The sequence below is a fragment of the Agelaius phoeniceus genome, chromosome 5 (assembly GCF_051311805.1).
Source record: "Agelaius phoeniceus isolate bAgePho1 chromosome 5, bAgePho1.hap1, whole genome shotgun sequence".
Taxonomy (NCBI): Eukaryota; Metazoa; Chordata; class Aves; order Passeriformes; family Icteridae; genus Agelaius; species Agelaius phoeniceus.
In genome coordinates, this window is record NC_135269.1 from 1,707,296 (window position 1) to 1,728,264 (window position 20,969).

At 41.7% G+C, this 20,969-nt stretch overlaps 1 protein-coding gene across 3 annotated transcripts in view; it reads right to left on the reverse strand.

The window, feature by feature from the left end:
* PDE3A (phosphodiesterase 3A) overlaps nt 1-20,969 on the reverse strand; it is a 219,397-nt gene that overhangs the window by 34,580 nt on the left and 163,848 nt on the right. For all 3 annotated transcript variants that reach the window (XM_077178110.1, XM_077178113.1, XM_077178112.1), the window contains 2 exons: nt 3,760-4,020; nt 1,011-1,165 (listed from right to left, as the gene is read on the reverse strand). In XM_077178110.1, the coding sequence (XP_077034225.1) occupies nt 1,011-1,165; nt 3,760-4,020 (416 nt within the window). The remainder of the gene's footprint in view (nt 1-1,010; nt 1,166-3,759; nt 4,021-20,969) is intronic.

Consider the following 20,969-nt stretch of genomic DNA (forward strand, 5'->3'; position numbering starts at 1 on the left):
GGAAGGAAGCTGCTCTTTGGGGCTGCATTCCCCCAATCTATCCAACAGCCAACATTGGTCATGTTGGGCCTTCCAAAGTCCTATCTCTTACCCCACTACCAGCAGCAAATTTGGAATTTCAGAAAAGCACATGAGTCTTCTGATGTCCCAGCTCTGAATTCTCTTCTTGAACATAGTGCTTTCATTCTGACCTTCCTTTCCCCAGTGTCTCCACACTCTTTCTTCATCCACCAGCTCCAAGGTGATGGCCCTTGCTGAGGTAGGGAGGGGACCTGAACTTTATTCTCACAGGGTGGTACTACAACTGGCCACCCTCCACCTTCCTTTGAAGGCTCTGCTCCTCTCTGACTGGAACAGAAAAGTATTCACAGAGCCAGAAAGGAGCAAACCCTGTTGTAATGACATGATGTGGAGCTAGTGCAACTTTTATTACAACCTCTGCACATTCCCCAAACAAGCTGGCTGCTGGCTATAAGCAGCTGAGCAGACAAAACTTTCTCTCCATTCCATAGGAGAAATCCATAGGATTCCTGAGCTGGAATCATGTGCTTCATGATTTCAGCTCAGGGATCAGACCCTGAGAAGAATGGGAGATGAAGAAGTGCTTTAGGAACTGGTTTAATGACAGGACCACATCAGTATGTGTGCTTAGAAATTGCTGATGTAATTGCTGCAGTTTTTCTTAGCCAGGCAATCATGAAAACTTGCATGTCATGAAAACTTTAACCAGATATCTTTGCCTTTCTTCCAATTTTATTGGGCAGTTCTGCACTTCATTAGCATAAATAGATTTTTTTAAAAAAATTATTTTTCTACCCAATAATATGAATAATTTTGGCACAACCTGACAAAAAATGGGAATGCTGCTTCTTTGTCAAATCAATTTAGAGAAACACAAAGAAGTAATTCTAACACAGTTCACAGCCAGCATTTTTGAATGCATTTTGCACACAGAACCAAAGAAATCTCCCCGAAAAGAAAGATAAAAGAGAGAGGAGGCCATGTGTAACCTGGATGACGAAGATTCGTGAGGTTTGATGCTGGCACTGCGGTCCCTCCTCACTGGAGCTGGCTCCAGGGTGGGCAGTCCTGTGGCTGATGTGGTGGTGGTCCACGTGGAGGACACTCGTCTCAGCAGTCCTGGAGGCAAACTCCTCCGTAAGCGCTGTGGGGAAACCAGGGCCCTTCAGTTGGTACAGGCTGCAAAACCTCCACACATGCACAAATAAACCATCTCCATTGGCTTCCTTCTGTCTGACAACACCTTTAAATCTGGGTTCTCCCAGGGATTATTCATGTCAAACACAGCCAATGCTTTAAATGCTTGGGGAGTCTGGATCATCCTCCCTATCTCAAGTTTAAAAAAAGTGATATATATATATATATATATTATATATTATATATATATATATATATATATATATATATATTATATATATATATTTATATATCTGCAGCCCCATAGCCACAGATGTTCAACACCTGATGTGGCCAAAGGTACTTAAACAAGTTAGCATGGCCATAAAGGTGACTGAAGCATTTGTCAGGAAAGGAAAGGCTGAGGGAGTTGGAACTGCTCAGTCTAAAGAAAAGTCTCAGGGTAGATCTTACCAGTGTACACAAATACCTAAAGGGAGGGTGTAGAGGAGAAGGCTCTTTCCAGGGGTGCCCAGTGACAGGACAAGAGGCAATGGAGCAAGAACTGAAGTACAAGGCATTTATTTAAATGTAGGAATTATTTTTTTTTACTGTGAGAAGGACTGAACACAGAGAAGTTGCTGGAAGAAGCTGTGAAATCTACATTAATGGAGATACTCAAAACCCAACTGGACATCCTCCTGAGCAACCTGATCTAGGGTGAGCCTAGAGAAACTTTCTCCTCAATGAGCTGAGGGATAGGACTGGACTACACAATCTCCAGATGCACTTTCAACCTCAACTACTCTGATTTAAACTGTCATGAATCCTCAGAATCAGAGATTCAAGCCAAGAAAGGCTGTAAGAAAAATAAGGCAGGGGAGCTCCAACTTTTTTCCCTGCCATATCTACCCAACCCACTGAAATAAAACTTTCATGCTCTGGGATGTGACATCTCAGAAAGCTTAGAGGAAGCATCACTGTTTACAGCAGATTTTTCTTGACCACCCCTGCGTTTTTTCTTTCACCTGTCTCCTCCATTTCTCCAAAAAACAGGATTCACATTTTTTTTTCAAATTTTTGAAGGCAAAGATAATAAAGGATCTTTTTTGGAGCCAGATTTGCTGTTGCAGATCCTATAATTTTGTAAGCTCTTTCTCTTGTGCACTTCTTGTGAAGTGTTTATAGCTAAGAACTAAAATAAATATATCTGCAACGGAGAGCTTGGACTTTGCCAGAGGGTTAAGAAATATGAGATGGAAGACATCTGTGGTTCTGAAGTTCAAAGTTGCATATAAATATGTTAACACATTATCTCCTTACACAAAATGCTCAGTGTCAGATGGTTAAGGTGAAGGTCCTAAATCTGCTTTTAGACACTTTAAATAAAGACATGCAAACTATTTATTTTGTGAACCAGAATACATTTAGGTCAATGAATTCTTCAATCAAATTAGTTCTCTGTAGCATTAACTCATTTCTTCATCCTTCATTTCTCTTCTCCTCATAGGGTATTATGCAACAGCAAACTTGTATCTGTTCCCTGTGTGTGCTGGTGTGATAGCAGTGCTATTCCACTAAACTCTTCCCCTCAGAGCCTGGGGTACAGCCATTATAGATATGGTCACTAAAGTAAACTGGGAAATGTGCTTAAAAACCTGTGAACATCCATTTTGTACATACAGCTGCTAAACAGGCAAATAGGGTGGCAATTATCATCACACTAAGCTGTAATAAAAGAATCACGAGCGTTGCAATTGAGATGCCTGGAAATGCTGGAATGAATGACTGGCTGTGCCATTTAAACTGTAAAAACATAAAAGCATTTGCCTGTGCAATGTACTCTGCCTATATTTAATTTTACAAGGGAGGCTGCAGTACAAAAGCATTTTGGTTTAGTTTCAGAAATGAAATGTAAGCCTTGCAGGACAGCTAATTAACAAACCTACAATTCACACTACTTCAAATCTGATGTGCTCTTTCTAGCTGTTCACTTGCTAAGTGTGGGTGGTTAACACTGGTTATTTCCTGCCTGATCCCTGAGCATTCATAAAGCCATTTTTCAAGGCAGTATTACATTTATATTTATGGTTCTGTCATCTTTTTCTTCTCAAGACAACTTCCATGAGCTCACAGTATTTGTCATACTAATGATTGTGATATTTTTGTCAGTTTGTGGGGTATACAACAGTTTAGACTTGATCCAAAGCACCTGAAGGTCATCAATAGAAACGTTTTAATTGACTTCTGTAGAGGACACAGTGTCAAGCTACGTCAGGGTAGGTATAGGTTGGACATCAGAAAAAAAATTTTCACTGAAAGAATAATAAAGTACTGGAATGCTCTTCCCAGGGAGGTGGTAGAATCACCATCTTTGGATGTGTTTAAAAAAGGACTGGACATGGCACCTGGTGCTATATTCTGGTTGAGGTGTTAGGGCATAGGTTGTACTGATGATCTTAGAGGTCTCTTCCAACCTCATCATTCTGTGATTTTGTGATTCTGTACGCTTCACCCTTCTAATTAAGGGAAGGAAGAAGAGATGGCAGTTCACACAAAAATCCCAGTGACATCTGACAGCCCAATGACATCCTTTATGGAGAGGCAGGCTCCAGCACTCACCTTGGGGATTGCCAGTTTCTCTCCCTTCTCCGGACATTCCTCCGAGTCGGAGCAGGTGTAGTTCTCGCTGAAGGACACCAAGGGATTCACCCTGGGCTTGTGGATGGCCTGGAAGGTCAGCTGTGTGTTGAGCAGGTTGCTCACTGTCCTCAGGGATGTGCAGACGTTGGGGGGCAGTGAAGGATCAGCCAGAAGGTCTGTGATGAGGCCGTGGGCCTCTCCCATGACAGCGATGTCCACTGTGATGCTGGTGCCAGAAGACTAAAGAAGAGAGAAATAATACAGGTGAGAAAACAGCAGTGAACAAACTGCTGGGCACTGCCTCAAGCTGTGGTGAACTCATCACAGCTTCTGCTAAAGCATCTGCAGGTGGAAAATATTAACATGAAATAATTCCTTAAATACAGAGAACAACACTGAATAGATCGATCATCGGTCTGCAAAGACTTTGGAATTCCATCATATCTGATTTCACAGCTTCCACCATCTGCAGCTGACTCAGCCCATCTGAATAAATTGTTCAGGCTCCCTGTGGAGACGTGGTCAATAGCCAGGGCCTTTTTGCACAAACAGTTTTGGAGACATGGCTTGGGATGGGAGGGGACTCTCCTGAGAGATGCCTGAGTACTAACTACAGAATAACTAATCTAGAACAACTAATGTTCAGTGCTTAGGCCCAGATCAATGAAATTAATCCCAAGCATATACTGAGATTTGTAAAATATCTCCATGCAACTAAATTCTAGTATTCTGGTATGGTAGCAACAACATTCTTCTCCAAGCAATTGCATATTGGGCAGCTATACCACAACTGAAATGGAGTAAAAAAGTGGGTTGTTTTAAACCTTAAAGTTGTCAAGTCTGTGAATTGACAGCTATACAGTACAATTGCAAAGGTTCAAGGATCTTTAAATTCTAATAAAGAACAGTGAGACTTGGATGCACACAGAAGTAAAACACCTAAAAAGGCAGAAGGCATATGGAATTTCAATGCAGAAGTGACATTTCAGCCCCACTAGCTGGTGCACTAAAACCCTCCATAAATTCTGCATAGAATTGCTGTTTCAAGGCACTCCAAGAGTAACCATTTTCCCTTTGTTGTGTCTCTGACACATAAGCTCAGTCCTGCTGCTCCTGTTTAGGGCTTAGCAGGTATACGTGTTTCCCAGAGAGACGATTGCAGCAGATTTTGTGCTAATTTGCTTTCATGTATTTCTTAGAAAAAGCTAAAATACATAGTTTGTTTAATGGGGAAGTTATGTCTGTGAAAAGAATGTACAAGTTCCTTGGAGTGGCAAGCAAAGAGCATGGAGAATTGGTCAGACTGAGAAGGAGAGAGATTAAAGCCCCAGCCAGGAATGACTCATGACAGCATTCATGGACCTCAAAACACAAAGAACAGAATAACACAACTTGACACTGCTTCGTTCTCAGAAAAGCCTTTACAGGCAATAAAAAAGCATTTCTGAGGAAAATTATGTATTAGTTAAGTATAGCTAAACCCCTTCCCTCTGTCTTCCCAGTTGCATAATGTGGACATCAGGCCCTTGGCAAACAGATGTTTCACTCCATGGATCCCTCCTCGTGTCCTGCTTCTTGCAAAGACTGAGGTAAGCTGCAGGACCAGAAGATAGGCTTCCTCACTCACCATCCTCTCCTGCAGCCAGAGAACCAGCCAGCCTCTTCCCACATTTCTTTGCCATGCTATGAAATAAACCAGAAACTGCTTAATCTACTGGAGTGCTATTTCATCCTGCTGAAAAAAAATTAATGCCTGAATTTAATTTAATGGCTTTTTCATTGCTTAACATCTCAGGAGTGCATGCAGAAGATTCTGGCAGATGCTAAAGAAAATCCTTAAATTAAAGAACAAGGCTTGGGATGGGAGTAATTAATTATCTATCTTAACCTCAGCCATGGCAAATGGACCAAAGGGGAGTGAGGCAGAATACATCACTCAAAATGCAATAGAAGCCTCATATTTTCAGCAAAATTGTGTCATCTACTGCTTGAAATTCTATCAAGCTGGAGTAGTTGACAATCAGAGGCAGAGATTAATACTTCCATGAAGTAAACAAGTCTGACTCAGTGGGCTATAAGCAGAGGTTCTGTGCAGCAGCACTGATATTTTGCAAAGCAGCCAGCATTGTTTTCCATGATTAGTACCAAGTGGGGAGAGGGGGAGCCCTTCTCCATGGTGGATTTCTGCCACAGGGCCTCCAGCTCCTTGTGCTGCCATGTGTGTTGGTAAACCCAGCCTTAACTCTGAGATTCAGCAGATTTGTCCCAGTCAAACACCAGGCTGTGATGAGTTATGTGAGTCAAAAAGTAGGAATGGTTCATCTCTCTCAGGGTCAATTTACAGCACGATCAGACTAGTCTGACTAGGTAAAATTACAGCTATTTAAATAATTGTTTTCTAAAAAATATTACAAATTGAATGCATGAGAACATTTTAAAACATTTTACTTTTCAGAGTCTCTACTAAAAAACAGTAGAGAGCTGCATATGCTTTGCAGACCATTACTCAGAAAATAGATGACAATGTGTTTCCCTAAAGGGCAAGGAAACCTGGAATTTAGTGTAAATCACTGTGGTGATGTGAAAGCAAGAGAGGAAACTGCTGAAAATTTGAGATTAATGTAATCACATACATGGATATTTATTGTATATATGCACATGCACACAGATAGATATGCAGGGAGTCTTCTTTTAGGGTAAAAGCGCAGACAAAATCCACGTTCAGTCTTTGTAAGTTGTTTTTTACTAAGTGCATAGCCTCTGCATGAACTGATTTGGATTCTTTGGATTTGGATTCTTTCCAAAGCACTTTACTCATTGAAGCTCCAAGGCCGGATACACGGGAATTGTGGCAAGAAGAACGTTTGCAAACACCAACAAACAACTAATTTGATAAAACAAAACAAAACAGCGAGGAGCTAAGATAAGGTGGACTTAATTTCACAATGGTCAGTGTTCATTTGCTCATCTATGCCAATAATTGTGAATGCAGTTCCCTCCCATGACTTTTGGATAAGACTGGCTTGCTGTTCATTTTGTGACTTCATTCCAGCCCTGATTTCAGCAATGTCATGCAGTGACTAAAACTGAAATGCTCTGGGGCATGAGAATGAGAAAGCAAACAGGCTGGGAACAAAAGCAAAACTAAACAGGCTCATTTTTAACTAAGATAAGAAGAAAAAATAATTCCTTACAATGCTGAAAAACAGCTGGTTTAGGCCACAGTGCCATCTGGAATTCCTAAGTGGGCCCAAATGCACTTGCTGTATGTTTTGAGGCTTCCTTTTATGTACAGAAATTAAAAAACCAAACAAACCTAAAACACACTGCTGCATGTGCAGGACCAAACCACAAAAGTAGCATGCCCCAGTATCAGACAGATTATTTTTGTCAGGGCAGGAAACAACTGTAAGGAACACTTATATTCAATATGAAAACAGTATCCTGAAAAATTTTAATAACAATTAAGAATTTTTAGGTTTAAATGATTTGTTTTGGAGTTTGCAACATGACTAGAAAAGTTCTCAAAATTTGCATAACCTTTACTGGGCTTTTCTATTATAGTCCACAAAATCCCCTTTGTTTCTTCTGTTCAATTATATTATGCACAAAACTCTAAGAATAGCTTTTTACTCAGTAGAAGAAAAAGGCAGATAGATCTGTGCAGGAAAAATAAATTTAGGAAAATAGGGATAACAAATTCCTTGAGCCATAAGAACAGATAGATAAATTTAGGTATGAACTACTTGTGTTGGCTCACCTGGGGAGCAGATTTGACATCCATACACTCAACAGATGCCTTACCACAAAGAAAAGTCTTCTCCCTCCCCATTCATGTTTTGCATATGATACTCATCCAGCTTGACTAAAAACCACCACTCTCTCCACCCTACAAAGGGGGTGATTATCACGACAACACAAAACCAGTTGAAATTTATGCAAAGGAAAAAAAAAAACCTTAAACTAATTATCAAACACAAACCACAATTCATTTCACACAGCCTCGTATTAGGGAGAAATAAAATCTTCATTAGCTGTGGCTTGTACAAGGAAAAGCAATGAAGGCAGAGATGTTGGCCTTTCACCACGTTGCACTCAAGAGCACTCTGTAAGCAAAAGAATGGGGGAGGCAAAGAGGAAAAAAAAAAGCAAAGGAAAGCAGCATCCAGCCTATCTTCAATCTTCACACAATTACCAGCAGCTATAAATCACTATTTGATATGGTTTCCAAGTCACATCATAAATGTTCAGGCCAAGCTGTCTGGAAACAAAATTAAAAGCAAATATAATTCTCCATTATTTTAATGCCCACAGAGCAATTTGAAGGATAAACATCAATTGGCTTCTATGGAAATAATGAATCATTTTAAAGGCGCCACAGACTTAACTACTCCACCTTCCACTGAATGACTAAGGGAAAAAGCGTGCATGCAATTCTTTCACATTTCACTTTTCTCTATTTAAAGCTCTAGAAACTGAGTATTTTTATTTCTCTCTTATTTTGTACCAGCACAAGATTTCAGATTTTCTCTTCTTTGGTGAGCAAAGAAGATGTTTATGAGACTCTTTTCTCCAGCTTAATGAAGCACAGCATTGCCACGGCTCTCTGGAGGTCAACCAGCCACAGGCTCTGCAAGGCACACTCTTTGGTAGGGCTGGAAATAGCATCTTTCTGTTGTCTCATCACATTGATCAAAGAAATCCTTTCCAAGGCATCTATGTAGCCCCTGGCTTTGCTGTTGAGTCTTTAAAGCAGCCAGGGCCACATAACCATAAACCAGACACTGAGGCACAGAAGATGAGCCCACAATGAAGGAAACTCAAAATCTTGCTTGAGCCATAATGATTTGAGTTTTAATCCTGGTTCCAAGATGCTTTGGATGGCACCAGCACAGCAAAGCAGAGGTACCTGACAGCAATTACACTGGACTCTGATCTGCAGGGCAGAAAGTGCCATGACTGCCACATCAAGTGTGTCTGTAATGCCAGGAAGGTGCCAGAGTCCAAGGATCACAGAGCAGCCAGAAGAAGTGTTTCAAAGTAGTTCTGCAAAGGCGGGATCTGATGAAATGGGTCTCAATAAAGAGTCACAATTTTTGTCCCCTCCCTGTATTGCAGTGAGCCCTTTCCTCAGCAACAGTCCTGAGGCCACAGAGTCAGCAGCAGGCAGCCCAGCCTGGGGCTGGGTGTGCATGGGTTGAGCAGCCTCCTACAGGGCTGGCTCTGTAATCTCAGAGTATCTTAAACTACCACTCTTCTATTACTACCAAGCAAGGCCACTGATGTGGACCTTCCTCCTGTATCCCACCACTGGCTAACATAAAATTCCTAGGAAGAAAATAATCTCTGAAACCTGCTCCCATCTGCCACATTTATTTGAAACTGCCACAGAGGAGCATGACTACTTTCTTTAGAAAACCGGGATGACAACACCACCATTCTTTAAGAAAGAGGCACTGGTTTGAGAAGGAAATACTTTTTTCTCTGTTCTTATAAAACCTGTGGAATGTATCACTGTCTGTAGCAGGCTTTGTCTGGGGAGGCAGCTGCAGTCCCCACATCCTGCATCTCCACCTTAGGTGACACCACTCACCAAGCTCACAGTTACAGCTGACTAACTTTCTTCCATTACAGGATCTTTCAGTTCGTGACAGCTTTGTCGGCCAAAGAGCTCAGCCTGAAACACACACTGCCAGGTATTTGTCTGGGGTGAATTATTTCAGTGTTTGAGAAAAATTGCTCAGACATTTACAAGGAGACTGTTGGAGTCTTTAATCCATCCTAAAAACTCTTGGTAAACTGATACCACTTAATCTCCAGCAGGCACTGGAGGTGCAGTAAGGCCTTTTTGCTTTCCCAGCCCTGATATGTCCAGATTTGGTTGTGAAGTCCCTGGGAAAAATGAAACCAAATCTGGCCCTGCATGACCTCTGTGGTTGTCAGAAACCCACCATGGAAGTACTCACCCCTACACACTGCACACGTGCCCTCCTGCACTATGCACAACATTCCAAAGGGCAAAGGATCACATTCAAGAAGCAGAGAACACATATGAGCTGTTTTGCAGTTTTGGTGCCATCTCTAACTTTCGAGGGAGGCTATGGGTTCTTGCTTTCAGGTCACCTAGCAGGCTTTTCCAGATTTGTTACACACACACAGAAGGAAAATATCCTCGTGGCCACTAGCAACCAAGCAACAATAAAAAGATAGATGCAGAAATAATCTCAAGGAGTGGGAGGACTGGATTCGTCCAGCTTCCAGACCTACAGAGTAGGAAAGTCTGAAACCGCGTGGATTCAAGTACTGGGCACAACCCAATGAAATGTAATTAAATCCCTGTCATTTATATCTGACAGAAAGGACCTCACATGAACTAACTCCACTGGTACTGACATCCAGTGGTGCTTAATTTTCCACATTTCCTCCTGCCACAGCTGTAGAGCACAGCTGGAAACCCTGGAAGGCAGAGGGAAAAGGGACAGGGCGTGCTGGGTGGCACAGCGTGGCAAGGGGCACAGCCATACATGTGCCCTGCCTTGGGCTCCTTGGGAAATCCCAGTCCAAGTCAAGACACTCAGCCAGTTGGGATGACCTCCTGCATCAGGCATGCCATGAGGAGGATCCAGGGAAAGCAGCTCCTGGAAGGAGGAGAGAGCACAGGCTGAGCTCCCTGGCTGGGAGCCGCCGGTCACAGCTTGCAAACCTCGTGGAAACTCTGACGCTGGTATTTGATGTTCTCAGCAGAGCCCTGGGGACACAGTCACCCAGTTCCAAGGGACTTTCCGTGCTATTTGGCTGCCTAAAAACATTAAAACATCACGACTCTCCAGCCCAAAGAACTACTTGATGATGTAGAGCAGATCACAGAGTCAGTCACAGTCAGGGTTGATTACTTACAAAGTAGACGCCACTCCAACCAAACTAGGAACTTTAAAAATTATTGCTTTTAATGAAAGCACAGCAGATGGGAAAAATTAAATTCTAAATGCGACTCAAATCTGCTTTGAGTAACACAGACCGAGGAGAACAATTCTGTGCTGCAGAGGCTGTCCTCAATTGTCTTACATTATTGTTCTCCAATTTGTACATCAGATGGTCACAAATTGGTAGCTTGAAGCTGATAGTTTGTCTTCATATGCAGAAAACAGTGACAACTGTCTTCAGCCTCAACTTGAGCTGCAGCAACACAAGTGGGACCCAGCAGGAGTGGGTGCTGGGTGCACACACAGGGAGGATAAACCATCTATTAATACCTGGTGATCCTACTCGTTTGAGTTTACAGCTCCAACACGCCTGCTCAGCATGGAGAGCTATTTTAATGCTACGGTGAACTAAAACAGAGCAGCCAAAATCACAGCGTGAGTTAAAAAAAGATCCATTGAAAGCAATAATCATTGCTCTGCCTTCTGTGTACTAACTAATCCTCCCACATTTTCAACTTGACAGTCTCAGTTACACCAGAGCAAAGCCAAAGGAGCCGCGTCCTGCCATATTTTCTCCCTTTCAAAGCACTTCAGGCTCTTTTGGGATGCAACTTGAGAAGCAACCTCACAATTAGCAGCAAACTGCAGAAATATGTATGAAAATAAGCCCAGCTAAAGAGTCACACCCATCCCAGCCCTTCACTAAGAACTGTTGAACAGTATAAGGAAGAGAATTATCAAATATCATGAAAAATGCAAATAAATGCAGCCTCTAAATGAAGACAAAAGATTGAGGGGGGGAGGTGGAGTGAAGAGCTGCTACACAGGGTGTCAAATATATTTTCAATTACTAAAAAGGAGTTGTCATAGGAGAATAAGCTAAAAAAAAGAAAACCTCATAAGGTTTTAAGAATGAGTGCTGAAAACCAGAATACGTAAAAATTAGAAACTAGGAAGTAATTATCAGTGAAGCTGTAGATAAAGAGCCTTTAATGTTCAGTCTGTTCTTACTGGAATTACAACAGGGATTTGGAAATGACAGCAGGAGCCAGATGTATATCTTGGGCCATGTTTCCCATATGCTGCAGCAGCAGAGCAGAAGGATGCCATGAAATTCTCCAGTGACCATGAACACTACTGATAGTAGTGGTCCATTTTTACAACAGGCTTTCCCTGAAGCCAAAGGCAGGCAGTGATGTTCTGCACCTTCTGAAAAGGATAAATCCTCTGCACATCAAACTCCAGTGAGAGCCTCACTGCAGACAAATTGGTTCCATTTCAGCATTTTTTTCTTCTCCATCAGACCTTGTGGTTTGCATTATTTCAGTTCTCCTGACTTAAAGCACTCACACTAATACCAGTCAATAGCCACTGAGTGCTAGAGATGCCTCCTCCTATTTCTCATGACTTTATGTCACTAATGAACTCCTCTGTGAAAAGAATTAATCATTTTTCTGTAACACTTGGCTTCGGATTTTTATATTATGACTCATTCAAAAAAAACCCAGCTGTAGCCCTAGGGACTTGCAGTCCCCAAATCCTTCATGAGAGCTGCTGCAGAGCTATTATTTCTCTAAAGAACAAGCTACTAACATCCAAAGCCATGACCTGCAAAAGTCACATTTAAGCATGCGCTAGATATGAAAATCCCCCACCTCTCCTGGATTATTTATTGGCAACTCTTCAATGAAGATCAGAACAGAGAGAACCAGTAATTAATGTACAAGAAATACAAAACACTATCTGCTGCATGCCTTGTGTGATATTAAAATAATTTTTTTTACTTACCACAGATATAAACTGACAGAGCAGCAAGCCCTGAGGACTGCTTTCAACCTACTTCATCCTTGACCTGCAAGGACCAACTTAAAGACACACAAGGTTAGTTTATACTGTGGGCTTATTTTGCCCTTGCTGTCACAAATGAAGCAAAAAAAAAAAAAAAAAAAAAAAAAAAAAAAAAAAAAAAAAAAAATTGCCTGCTGAGATACAAGGTAGATATCTGATAGCCACAGGTCAATGCCTGCATCAGATGGCCATTTTCAGGACTACTGTTCTGGCCTTTAATCTACACACTGGATGCTAAAGGCTCGAGGATTTTCTAAGTCATTTCAGCAATCTCTAATTTCTTCCATGTAGCTGGAGACAGATTTGTCCTGTGCACAGTTTTAATCTAAGAAAAGTCTTACTTTCAACTTGTGTATTTCAGGTTGTGAGTAGTGCTTGACTTGCACTTTAGAAAAAGAAAAATGTAAAATGCATGTAATATTCCTAATTATGACACCCTGGCTGCTTCTCAATTCTAATTAGAGATAGACCCAATCTGTACTTCTGCATCATTAATATCTCAGCAACTCTGACGTCTGGCTCAGGGTCTGCACTATTTTATGAGGGCCAAACACTTCTGTGTTTTTGGAAAGCTTGGATTCAAACTCACATCTAAATATAACAGTACCAGCTTCTCATTTACAAAAGGCAACAGAGCCATAGAGACCAGAAAACAGACACAGATCACGAAGCACTGGTGCTTATGCTGGCAACCAAACTTGACAATGATTTCTATCTCCACTGTGAGTTATGTTTTCTGCTTGGATGTGGACATTAAGGAAAAAAAATAAACTGTGGGTTGCACATGGGGCTTTTTTAAATGTTAAATATCCTTGAGAAGCTGAACTTCAGTAGTTCATCTGAATCTACTGCAGTAATAAATCAGTGATGATGTACCAGTAAGTGCAATAGAAGCACTTACTACCACTGAGTAGGTACACTGCATGGGTCCTGGCAGACCGGTTAAAAGCCTTAAATGAATTTTTTTAAGGAGTTTGGATTTTTGAAAAAAAATTGAAATGAAAAGTCTTAATTGAATTTGTTATATAAGGAGGTATAGAAAAGAAGTGCCAACACACAAATCTGTTTTACCATCTAAAATCAAAGACTTGGGAAGATACATCAAGACAGAGACTTGACATTTTAGCTCAGAACTGATGCTGTTAATTGGTGCACACAGTATTGGGCTATTTGCTGATGAGATTTATCATCACATGATTCTGCCCCAGAGCTCTCTAACACAGAGAACAGTGTGGTGTCCTCACAAACAAGAAACAGCAGCTCAAGGATTCAGAGTGCACTGACAACTTCAGGCAAACACAAAAAGTATTTTGTACTGACAGAAAAATTATTGGTTTTGGAATTGCTGGTGACAGAAAGGGCTTATTTTGGCTTTGCTTCAGCAATTTTAGGACAGTTTTATTAAAAGATAGGAACAAGAAACTGCGTCAACTTCTCAAAACTTAAATCTTTAGTTTGAAAATGATGAAATGAAGTTCCTCAGTTGGTTTTTTTTTTTAGTAAAAGGCTATGGCTTCTCTTTGTGAAGAACAGCCTGGTGCCCATATTTGCATTGTTTTCTGCATTAGACTTCTGCAGAAGCTTAGTGGTCAGAGGCTTACAGCTAAATTAAGTGGGATCCATAATGGATTAGACACCAAGATAATTTCAATATTCAGGTTTGTTAACACTGGTGACCTAAGGCAGGGTATTGTAGCAAAAGATCCTCCCAAAAATCAGTTTAACTTTGAGGGGTTAAGCTCAGAGCAACAAAGATAAAAGACCAGTTTAATCACAAGAAAACACTTGACTTCATAGCCCTGACCTTGGTGAGCAGTCACATGCAGCTCTCATCACAATGCTTTGTGTAACATATTTGTTAACAAATTGGAACAGACCACATGCTGGATTGTTTGCCATACGGTGCTCTGGCTGATCAGCTGATGAAGCATATGGATTGTGTCTTCCTAATGCTCCAGGATCTTCCTGACTGCTTCCATCTGAGTCTTACCAGTGGCCCCAGATATCCCATTTATCCCATTAAAGTAAAAGAACCAAAGACATAAATTGCTGATCAATTCTCTCTGTATACCCTCCTTCTTCTCCTAATGCATTTGAGAGACTTTTGGCAACAACATTAGGAAACAACCTTCTCTAGAAAGAAGAATCACTTCATTTAAATGATTTGTTCTTTTAATTACTGTCATTCCTAGCTAACACAGAGCAGAAAATGCCTATCAATAATGCTCACTGTGCAACAGGTTGGCATTTTTCCAGGAATCTGAAGACTACCCTTAATCTAAGTAAAAATTTATTTGTATCCATTTCCTCTTTTAATCCAAGCTACAACTGCTGCGGAGAGTAAAGCTGAAGCATTCTGTATGATGCTACAGCAAAATGAAATACCCAACCAAATTAATTATGCCCAATACTTTTATGCACTTGCCCTTTTATGCACTGACTGATCAAAGAAACATTCTTGGTTTCCTGTCAATAAAATCAAGGTGGCACAAGAAGGCAACATGATGAGGACTTACTTTGTTCTTCCTTTTAGGAAAGATGCCTTCCATTAGGATGGCATTTTTCTGCCATGATATAAACATGTCTTCAAGTAATAATTAACTATATAATTATCTAATTCTATAGAGAGCCACAGTACTATACCTCACACACATGTTAATAGCTCAGTTTAAATAAGGGAAGGAGAATTGATCGGAAAGAAATGAATTAACATTTAGTTGGTCTTTTTTTTAAACAGAGAAGAAAATGCAAATCAAAACCTGTCTCTAAAGACTGTTTCATGTTTTGTGTATAAAGACAACCCTATAGGCCCGTGCCAGCTACAAACAAAAAGACATGTTACAACTAGGACTTCACACTCAACTGTGAAACCTGCTTTGTGTGGGTTTGGGTATATTTTGAAACCAGTCAAACAAGATAAAACCATGTTCTGACATAAAATATAGGGTCTGCTTTAAGGGCTTGCTGATGTGACCAGCCTAAATGCAAACCAGCCAAAGGATGTTCCACCAGGTGCACAAAATAAATTATTTTAAATAAAACCTGTCCATGGGCAGACTTCTAACCACACACAGTAACTATTTCTGCTTGTAAAAGGAGGTGCATTAGTTCTGTATAAGCAATTCATGAACCCACCTTTGACACAAGACTACCTTTTCCCCCTGCACCAAGCTGACCAGGCCAGGGAAAAGCCCACATGACCCCAGAGCAGCAGCTGAACTCAGCTTTCCCCCGGGCAGCAGCAGCCCAGGTGATGATCAGGAATGGAGTGGCCAGCAGGAGCAGGGAGGTCATTCTTCCCCTGCATCTGGTACTGGTGAGGCCACACCTGGAGGGCTGTGTCCAGTTCTGGGCCCCTCAGTTTGGGAAGGACGTTGAGATGCTCAAGTGCATCCAGAAGATGCAGTGAGGGATTGGGAACACAAACCCAGTGAGGAATGTTTGAAGGAGCTGGGACTGTTTAGCCTGGAGAAGAGGAGGTTTAGAGGTAACCTTATTGCTCTCTACAACTCCCTGAAGGGAGGTTGGAGACAGGTGGGGTTGGTCTCTGACAGAACCAGAGGACACAGTCTCAAGCTGCATCAGGGAAGGTATAGGTTGGATATTAGGAAAAAAAAAAAACCACTAAAAGAATAATAAAGGATGTTCTTGGAATGCTCTTCCCAGGGAGGTGGTAGAATCACCATCTCTGGATGTGTTTAAAAAAAGACTGGACATGGCACTTGGAGCTATAGTCTGGTTGAGGTGTTAGGGCATAGGTTGGACTTGATGATCTTAGAGGTCTCTTCCAACCTCATCATTCTGTGATTCTGTGATCTGCATGCCAGCCCCTCATTACTGACAGGACATAACGAGGCAGGAGATCAGGGAGCAGCTCTGGGCTGGAACCCAGCCTCAGGAAGTTAGCCAGGCAGACTGGGAGTTCCCAGGGGATGGGCCAGGGGATCCCAAAATGTCCCTTCTCTCTTCTGAGGGTCTCTGCCTGCCCACCAGGCTCTCGCGGGGCCAGCGAGAGGTGGAAGGGCAGGAGCACAGATGTGAGCACATCCAGCTGCACCATGAAAATCAGACCAGGAGAAGGGGAGGACAATGAGAACATTACATTCAGACCTAGTCTAAACAGCTATGCCAGGCTGGAGCACAAATACTTCCAAAAATGAGCACACACCTTGTGCCAGGTGACCACTCCAGATGAGTCAGTGCCTCAGGAGAGGGTGTGAGGTAACAGCCATGGTACAACTGAGCAGAACCCTTCACACGGGCATCATCCTTTATGATCCTGCAGCTTTAAGTGTAGAAAAGCCTTTCCCAGGGATCACCAGATGGCACTACTCTTCCTTCAAATCAGGACTGTAGTGAAAATGCCATCATCAATTTGGGAGGAAAAAGATCTTAATCCATGGGTTTTTATATATTAGCTCAGTAATCTCTCACTGTTCACATTCTTTCCAACGATCTTGCAAATCTTGTACAAACAACAAAGAAATTACTGCATCTGGGGGAGGTGGAGGGAGCCTCGTAGCATTTTGAACTGACTCTCATACCATAGCAGAAGGATTGCAGAAGTTTCTCTAGGAACACAAAACTCCCCAGCAATACATGCAGTGCTTGTATTAAGAAAGCAGAATTCCTTTCACAGAAATAAGTCCAGCATATAAGGTTAACATATGCATGCCTCTCTCTTCTCCCCATGTTCTTTTTCTGTCTGTTATCAGAGCTGTTGAAGATGCTAAATTCTACCTGTAACTGTGAAGTGTTTCAGCATGAAAGTATTTTCTAATCTAATTAGAAAAATTTCTAATTTTTCTAATTTGGTTGAAGTTTACTGCACTTTTTTCCCCCAAAAAAGAGCTGTTGAGAGTTATCCACATACAAATAATAATGGAAGATAGAAAATGAAAGCAGATTAAAATGCTAATAAAGAAACATCAACACACATACACACAAAAAGCAAAGTTTCCACGTGCATGTTAGTGTAAACAGCTTTCTTTCAGTTATTGATGTGAATTGCAAAAAGATGCAAAGTATTCACATTTGCATGTCCTCAGCTGGGTACAAGCTGATGTCAGGCTGTGGAATACAGCTCATTTGGGATGGAAGGGACATGTTCAAACTGAAGTCTCAAAAGCCCCTGATTCTTGATGAGAAAGAGTGATATTTCTTTTTGTGCTTGTTTGCTTTGTGTTTAATCCACCACAGGACTCCTCTGCACTCAAGACCTTACAAATTGAAAAACAGAGGGGCAAATTAATCTTGCAGATTGACTCCTCTGACTTCACCAGGAGTCACAGCAGAACTGAAGTCTGCCTGCTGTGCTCATGAGCTGAATTCCCTCACAAAACAGATTTTTTGTTTTTCTCTGAGCAGTTCTCCCCCCTTGCAGCTCCCTAGAAGTTGACAGGCTGTTTCCTGCTCCATGATCTGTGAATCACGACGTGCTCGCTGCTCCCCGGTGAAATTAAATTAGGTATGGGAGCACAGCATGAGCAATAACTTTCCCTGAGATGCCAGCCCTAAAGAAACTCTGCATTTTCTTCCCCCATTTGAAGAATGGAGTTATGAAAGCAGGGTCAAGTTGGTTATTACTCTTCAGACTCTGCAACATCACCCAGTCCGCTCTGAGCCAGTTTAAAATTATTTCTCCGCTTCCTAGTCAAGAATACAATGGCACCAGATTTGAAGAGTCCAATAATTCACTATATTTATTTGTGTGTTCTTCTGTGACCACTTAACAGCATGTGAATTGCAGCAATGCTTAACATACACAAATACCATGATAAATCAGCAGACCTTAGTGCATGTCTTACAGCTGGGAATTTGGTAAGACAAGGGTAAGCAATATTCACACATGGCTTATCAAGCAGGAAAGGGGAGTTTGCAATGCTGCATTTCAAAGTGCCTTTCAACAGCACTTTGTTAAGGTGTTAAGGAATAGAATATTCACACTTGGAAAAGATCATAGGGTTATGTTGGTCCTTCTTTTTTTCCAGACATGTGGCCCTCGGGAACTTGCACACATCTTTGTCAATGCAGTGTACTCTGAGCAGGGAGGCACCACAGGGGCACATCTGAAAGCTGAAAGTTTCAGAAAATAAAAGAGTAATACATTAAAACATGGTTTGTGAGCTCAGATTATTGCTCATTCTGGAGCCTATGGTCATCTCAGACAGGTTTAGGGGAGTTTCAGCTTCAAATTGTGATGTAGATGTCAAAACCAGATTACTTACCCTCCTTTCTGCATCACCACAGAGTCCATGTGCTCCAACAAAGGTATTTTGTGTTTGCTTCAAGGAAAAATAAAAGGTGCTCCCATATTTCCTTCTCAGACAGAAATACACTTGACCTGAGAAACTACTCCAAAGATCAACTGATCTGCAAGAAGCAGAAGTCTTCATGCTACCTAAAATTAAGTGTGGCTTTCCCTTCTCCAACATTCCCAAGTTCCCCTGTGGGCCTTACAGGTTCCTCCAGGTTCACTTCTCCAAGGTCCACTGAAAATCCCATCATAAGCTCCCTCTCTCCTGGGTTAGCTGCCAGACAAGGGCTGGTACTGGAGTCACAGCGTCAGTGAGAGATTGTTCTGGCCTTCAAACTCTGCCATGTCCCCTGCCCAGCTGCTGTGGAGATGGCTCAAGCACGGCAAAGTAAATTGGTTTAATCTTGTGCATCTGGTAGTGAGCTCCCAGTCATCTGTTTAGGGGTATAAAGGGACTCTGTTCCATTTCAGTGCATCCATCACGTCACAGCCCAGCTCTAGTGATGGAGTCTGAAAACTTCAAAATCTAAACCCTGACAGCTCCTCTTCTCTGCTGATATTTATCACACTGGTGGACTTGCATGTTGTTCCACAAGCTACTGAGTCACCTGGGCCTGAGAGACTGTAAGTAACCCTCTTAGAGCTAAACTCTAAGTCTGTTTATTACCCTAAATTCACAAAAGTATTCCTTTGTCATTCAAAAAAAAAAAAAACCCCACAAAAACTCTTAAAGCACAACTGTCTAGAGACTTTCAGTATTATCACATCAGCCAAATAAACACGAAGTGAAGCCTTCATCTCTGCATCCCTTAAAGGATTCCCAAGGCAGCAACATCCCACAGAAGGCCCTCTGGGTCCCTGGAAGGTGCAGAGCACTCTTTGCCTACAGAGTGAGCAAAAGCTTTAGCCCACTTCTGGGAATGCAAATGAATGGGATCCACGTGACCCCGGTAATAAAAGGCTCCTGTCTCTTTGCAAAGCATTGAAATGCCATCTGGCAATTTTGTTGACGTCAGCAGGCACAGAAAAACAACCACCACCTCCCCCAAAAAAGCAAAAGCCTTGGGCGGGAGGGGGAGGAATGCAGAGCTCCATGGTGTGTATGTGTGTGCTTCAGGCTGGTGCTACTGCAAACCTCAGCCCAGAGCCTGGAATTCTGCACCAGCACTGCAGCAAAATTCACCCCTTCCCTTGCCTGTATTTTACCCTGCTGAGCAGCCCTGGCAGGCAGGGCTCAGAGATGCTGCCAAGCATCACACAAGGAGCACTGCATCCTCCTCTCCCACTCTGCCTGGCCACTGTCAGGTGCTGGAAGTTTGAATGTGAGGAATGAATTTCTCAGCACACACTTACAGGGAAAGACACAAAACTTCCAGCACTGCAGGCTGGGGAAAATGCACCACTCATTTGGCTGCTTTGGCTACACTTCTTGCACACTGATCTGGAACCCATTGAAAGAAATTCTGTGCTAGTTTAAATTAAACCTCACACCAACATTTCATCGTGGCAAGAGAGAAAAGACCAAAGTTGTACAAAAAAAGATGTACAACAAATTCTACACTTCTTTTCCTTTCTTTATACTTAAAATTAGTCTTAAAACTTATTTTTAGACTAAATCAACAAATAAAATACAATTAAACATTGTAAAGTCACACTAGGACCGATGTCCAGATCCTGTGGGGGATAATATTATAAGCTGCAGATACTAATTTTAAATTATATTTAATAGAAGGTGTAACATTGCTCCTAAGTATTACATGCCATTTGGAACAGAAAAGTTTGCTGCATTTCCATGAAAAATGCTAATATTTTAAGTCAGTAATGTAAACTACCTTATCTGTGATGAGGATAGGAAGCAGGTATCTTTTTGTATTACAGTACATTTTCCTGTTATCAGAGATCTGTTCAGTCATTTCTGATCTCAGTTAACAATTGACATCCAAATATAGGAAAGGGCAGCAGAGCACTGCTTTAACACAAACTTTAAAAGGATGCAAGTGTCCTCCATGAGGTACATCTAAACCCTGAAAAAAGGAGCTCAGAAGTTGCTTTTAACAAGGGATTAGAAATTTTACAGTAGCTTTGTGACAGAAACACAATCCCCTCAACAGTATACCTCAAAAAAATGAGAACCACACAGTCTGGGTGATGATGAGGAGAGA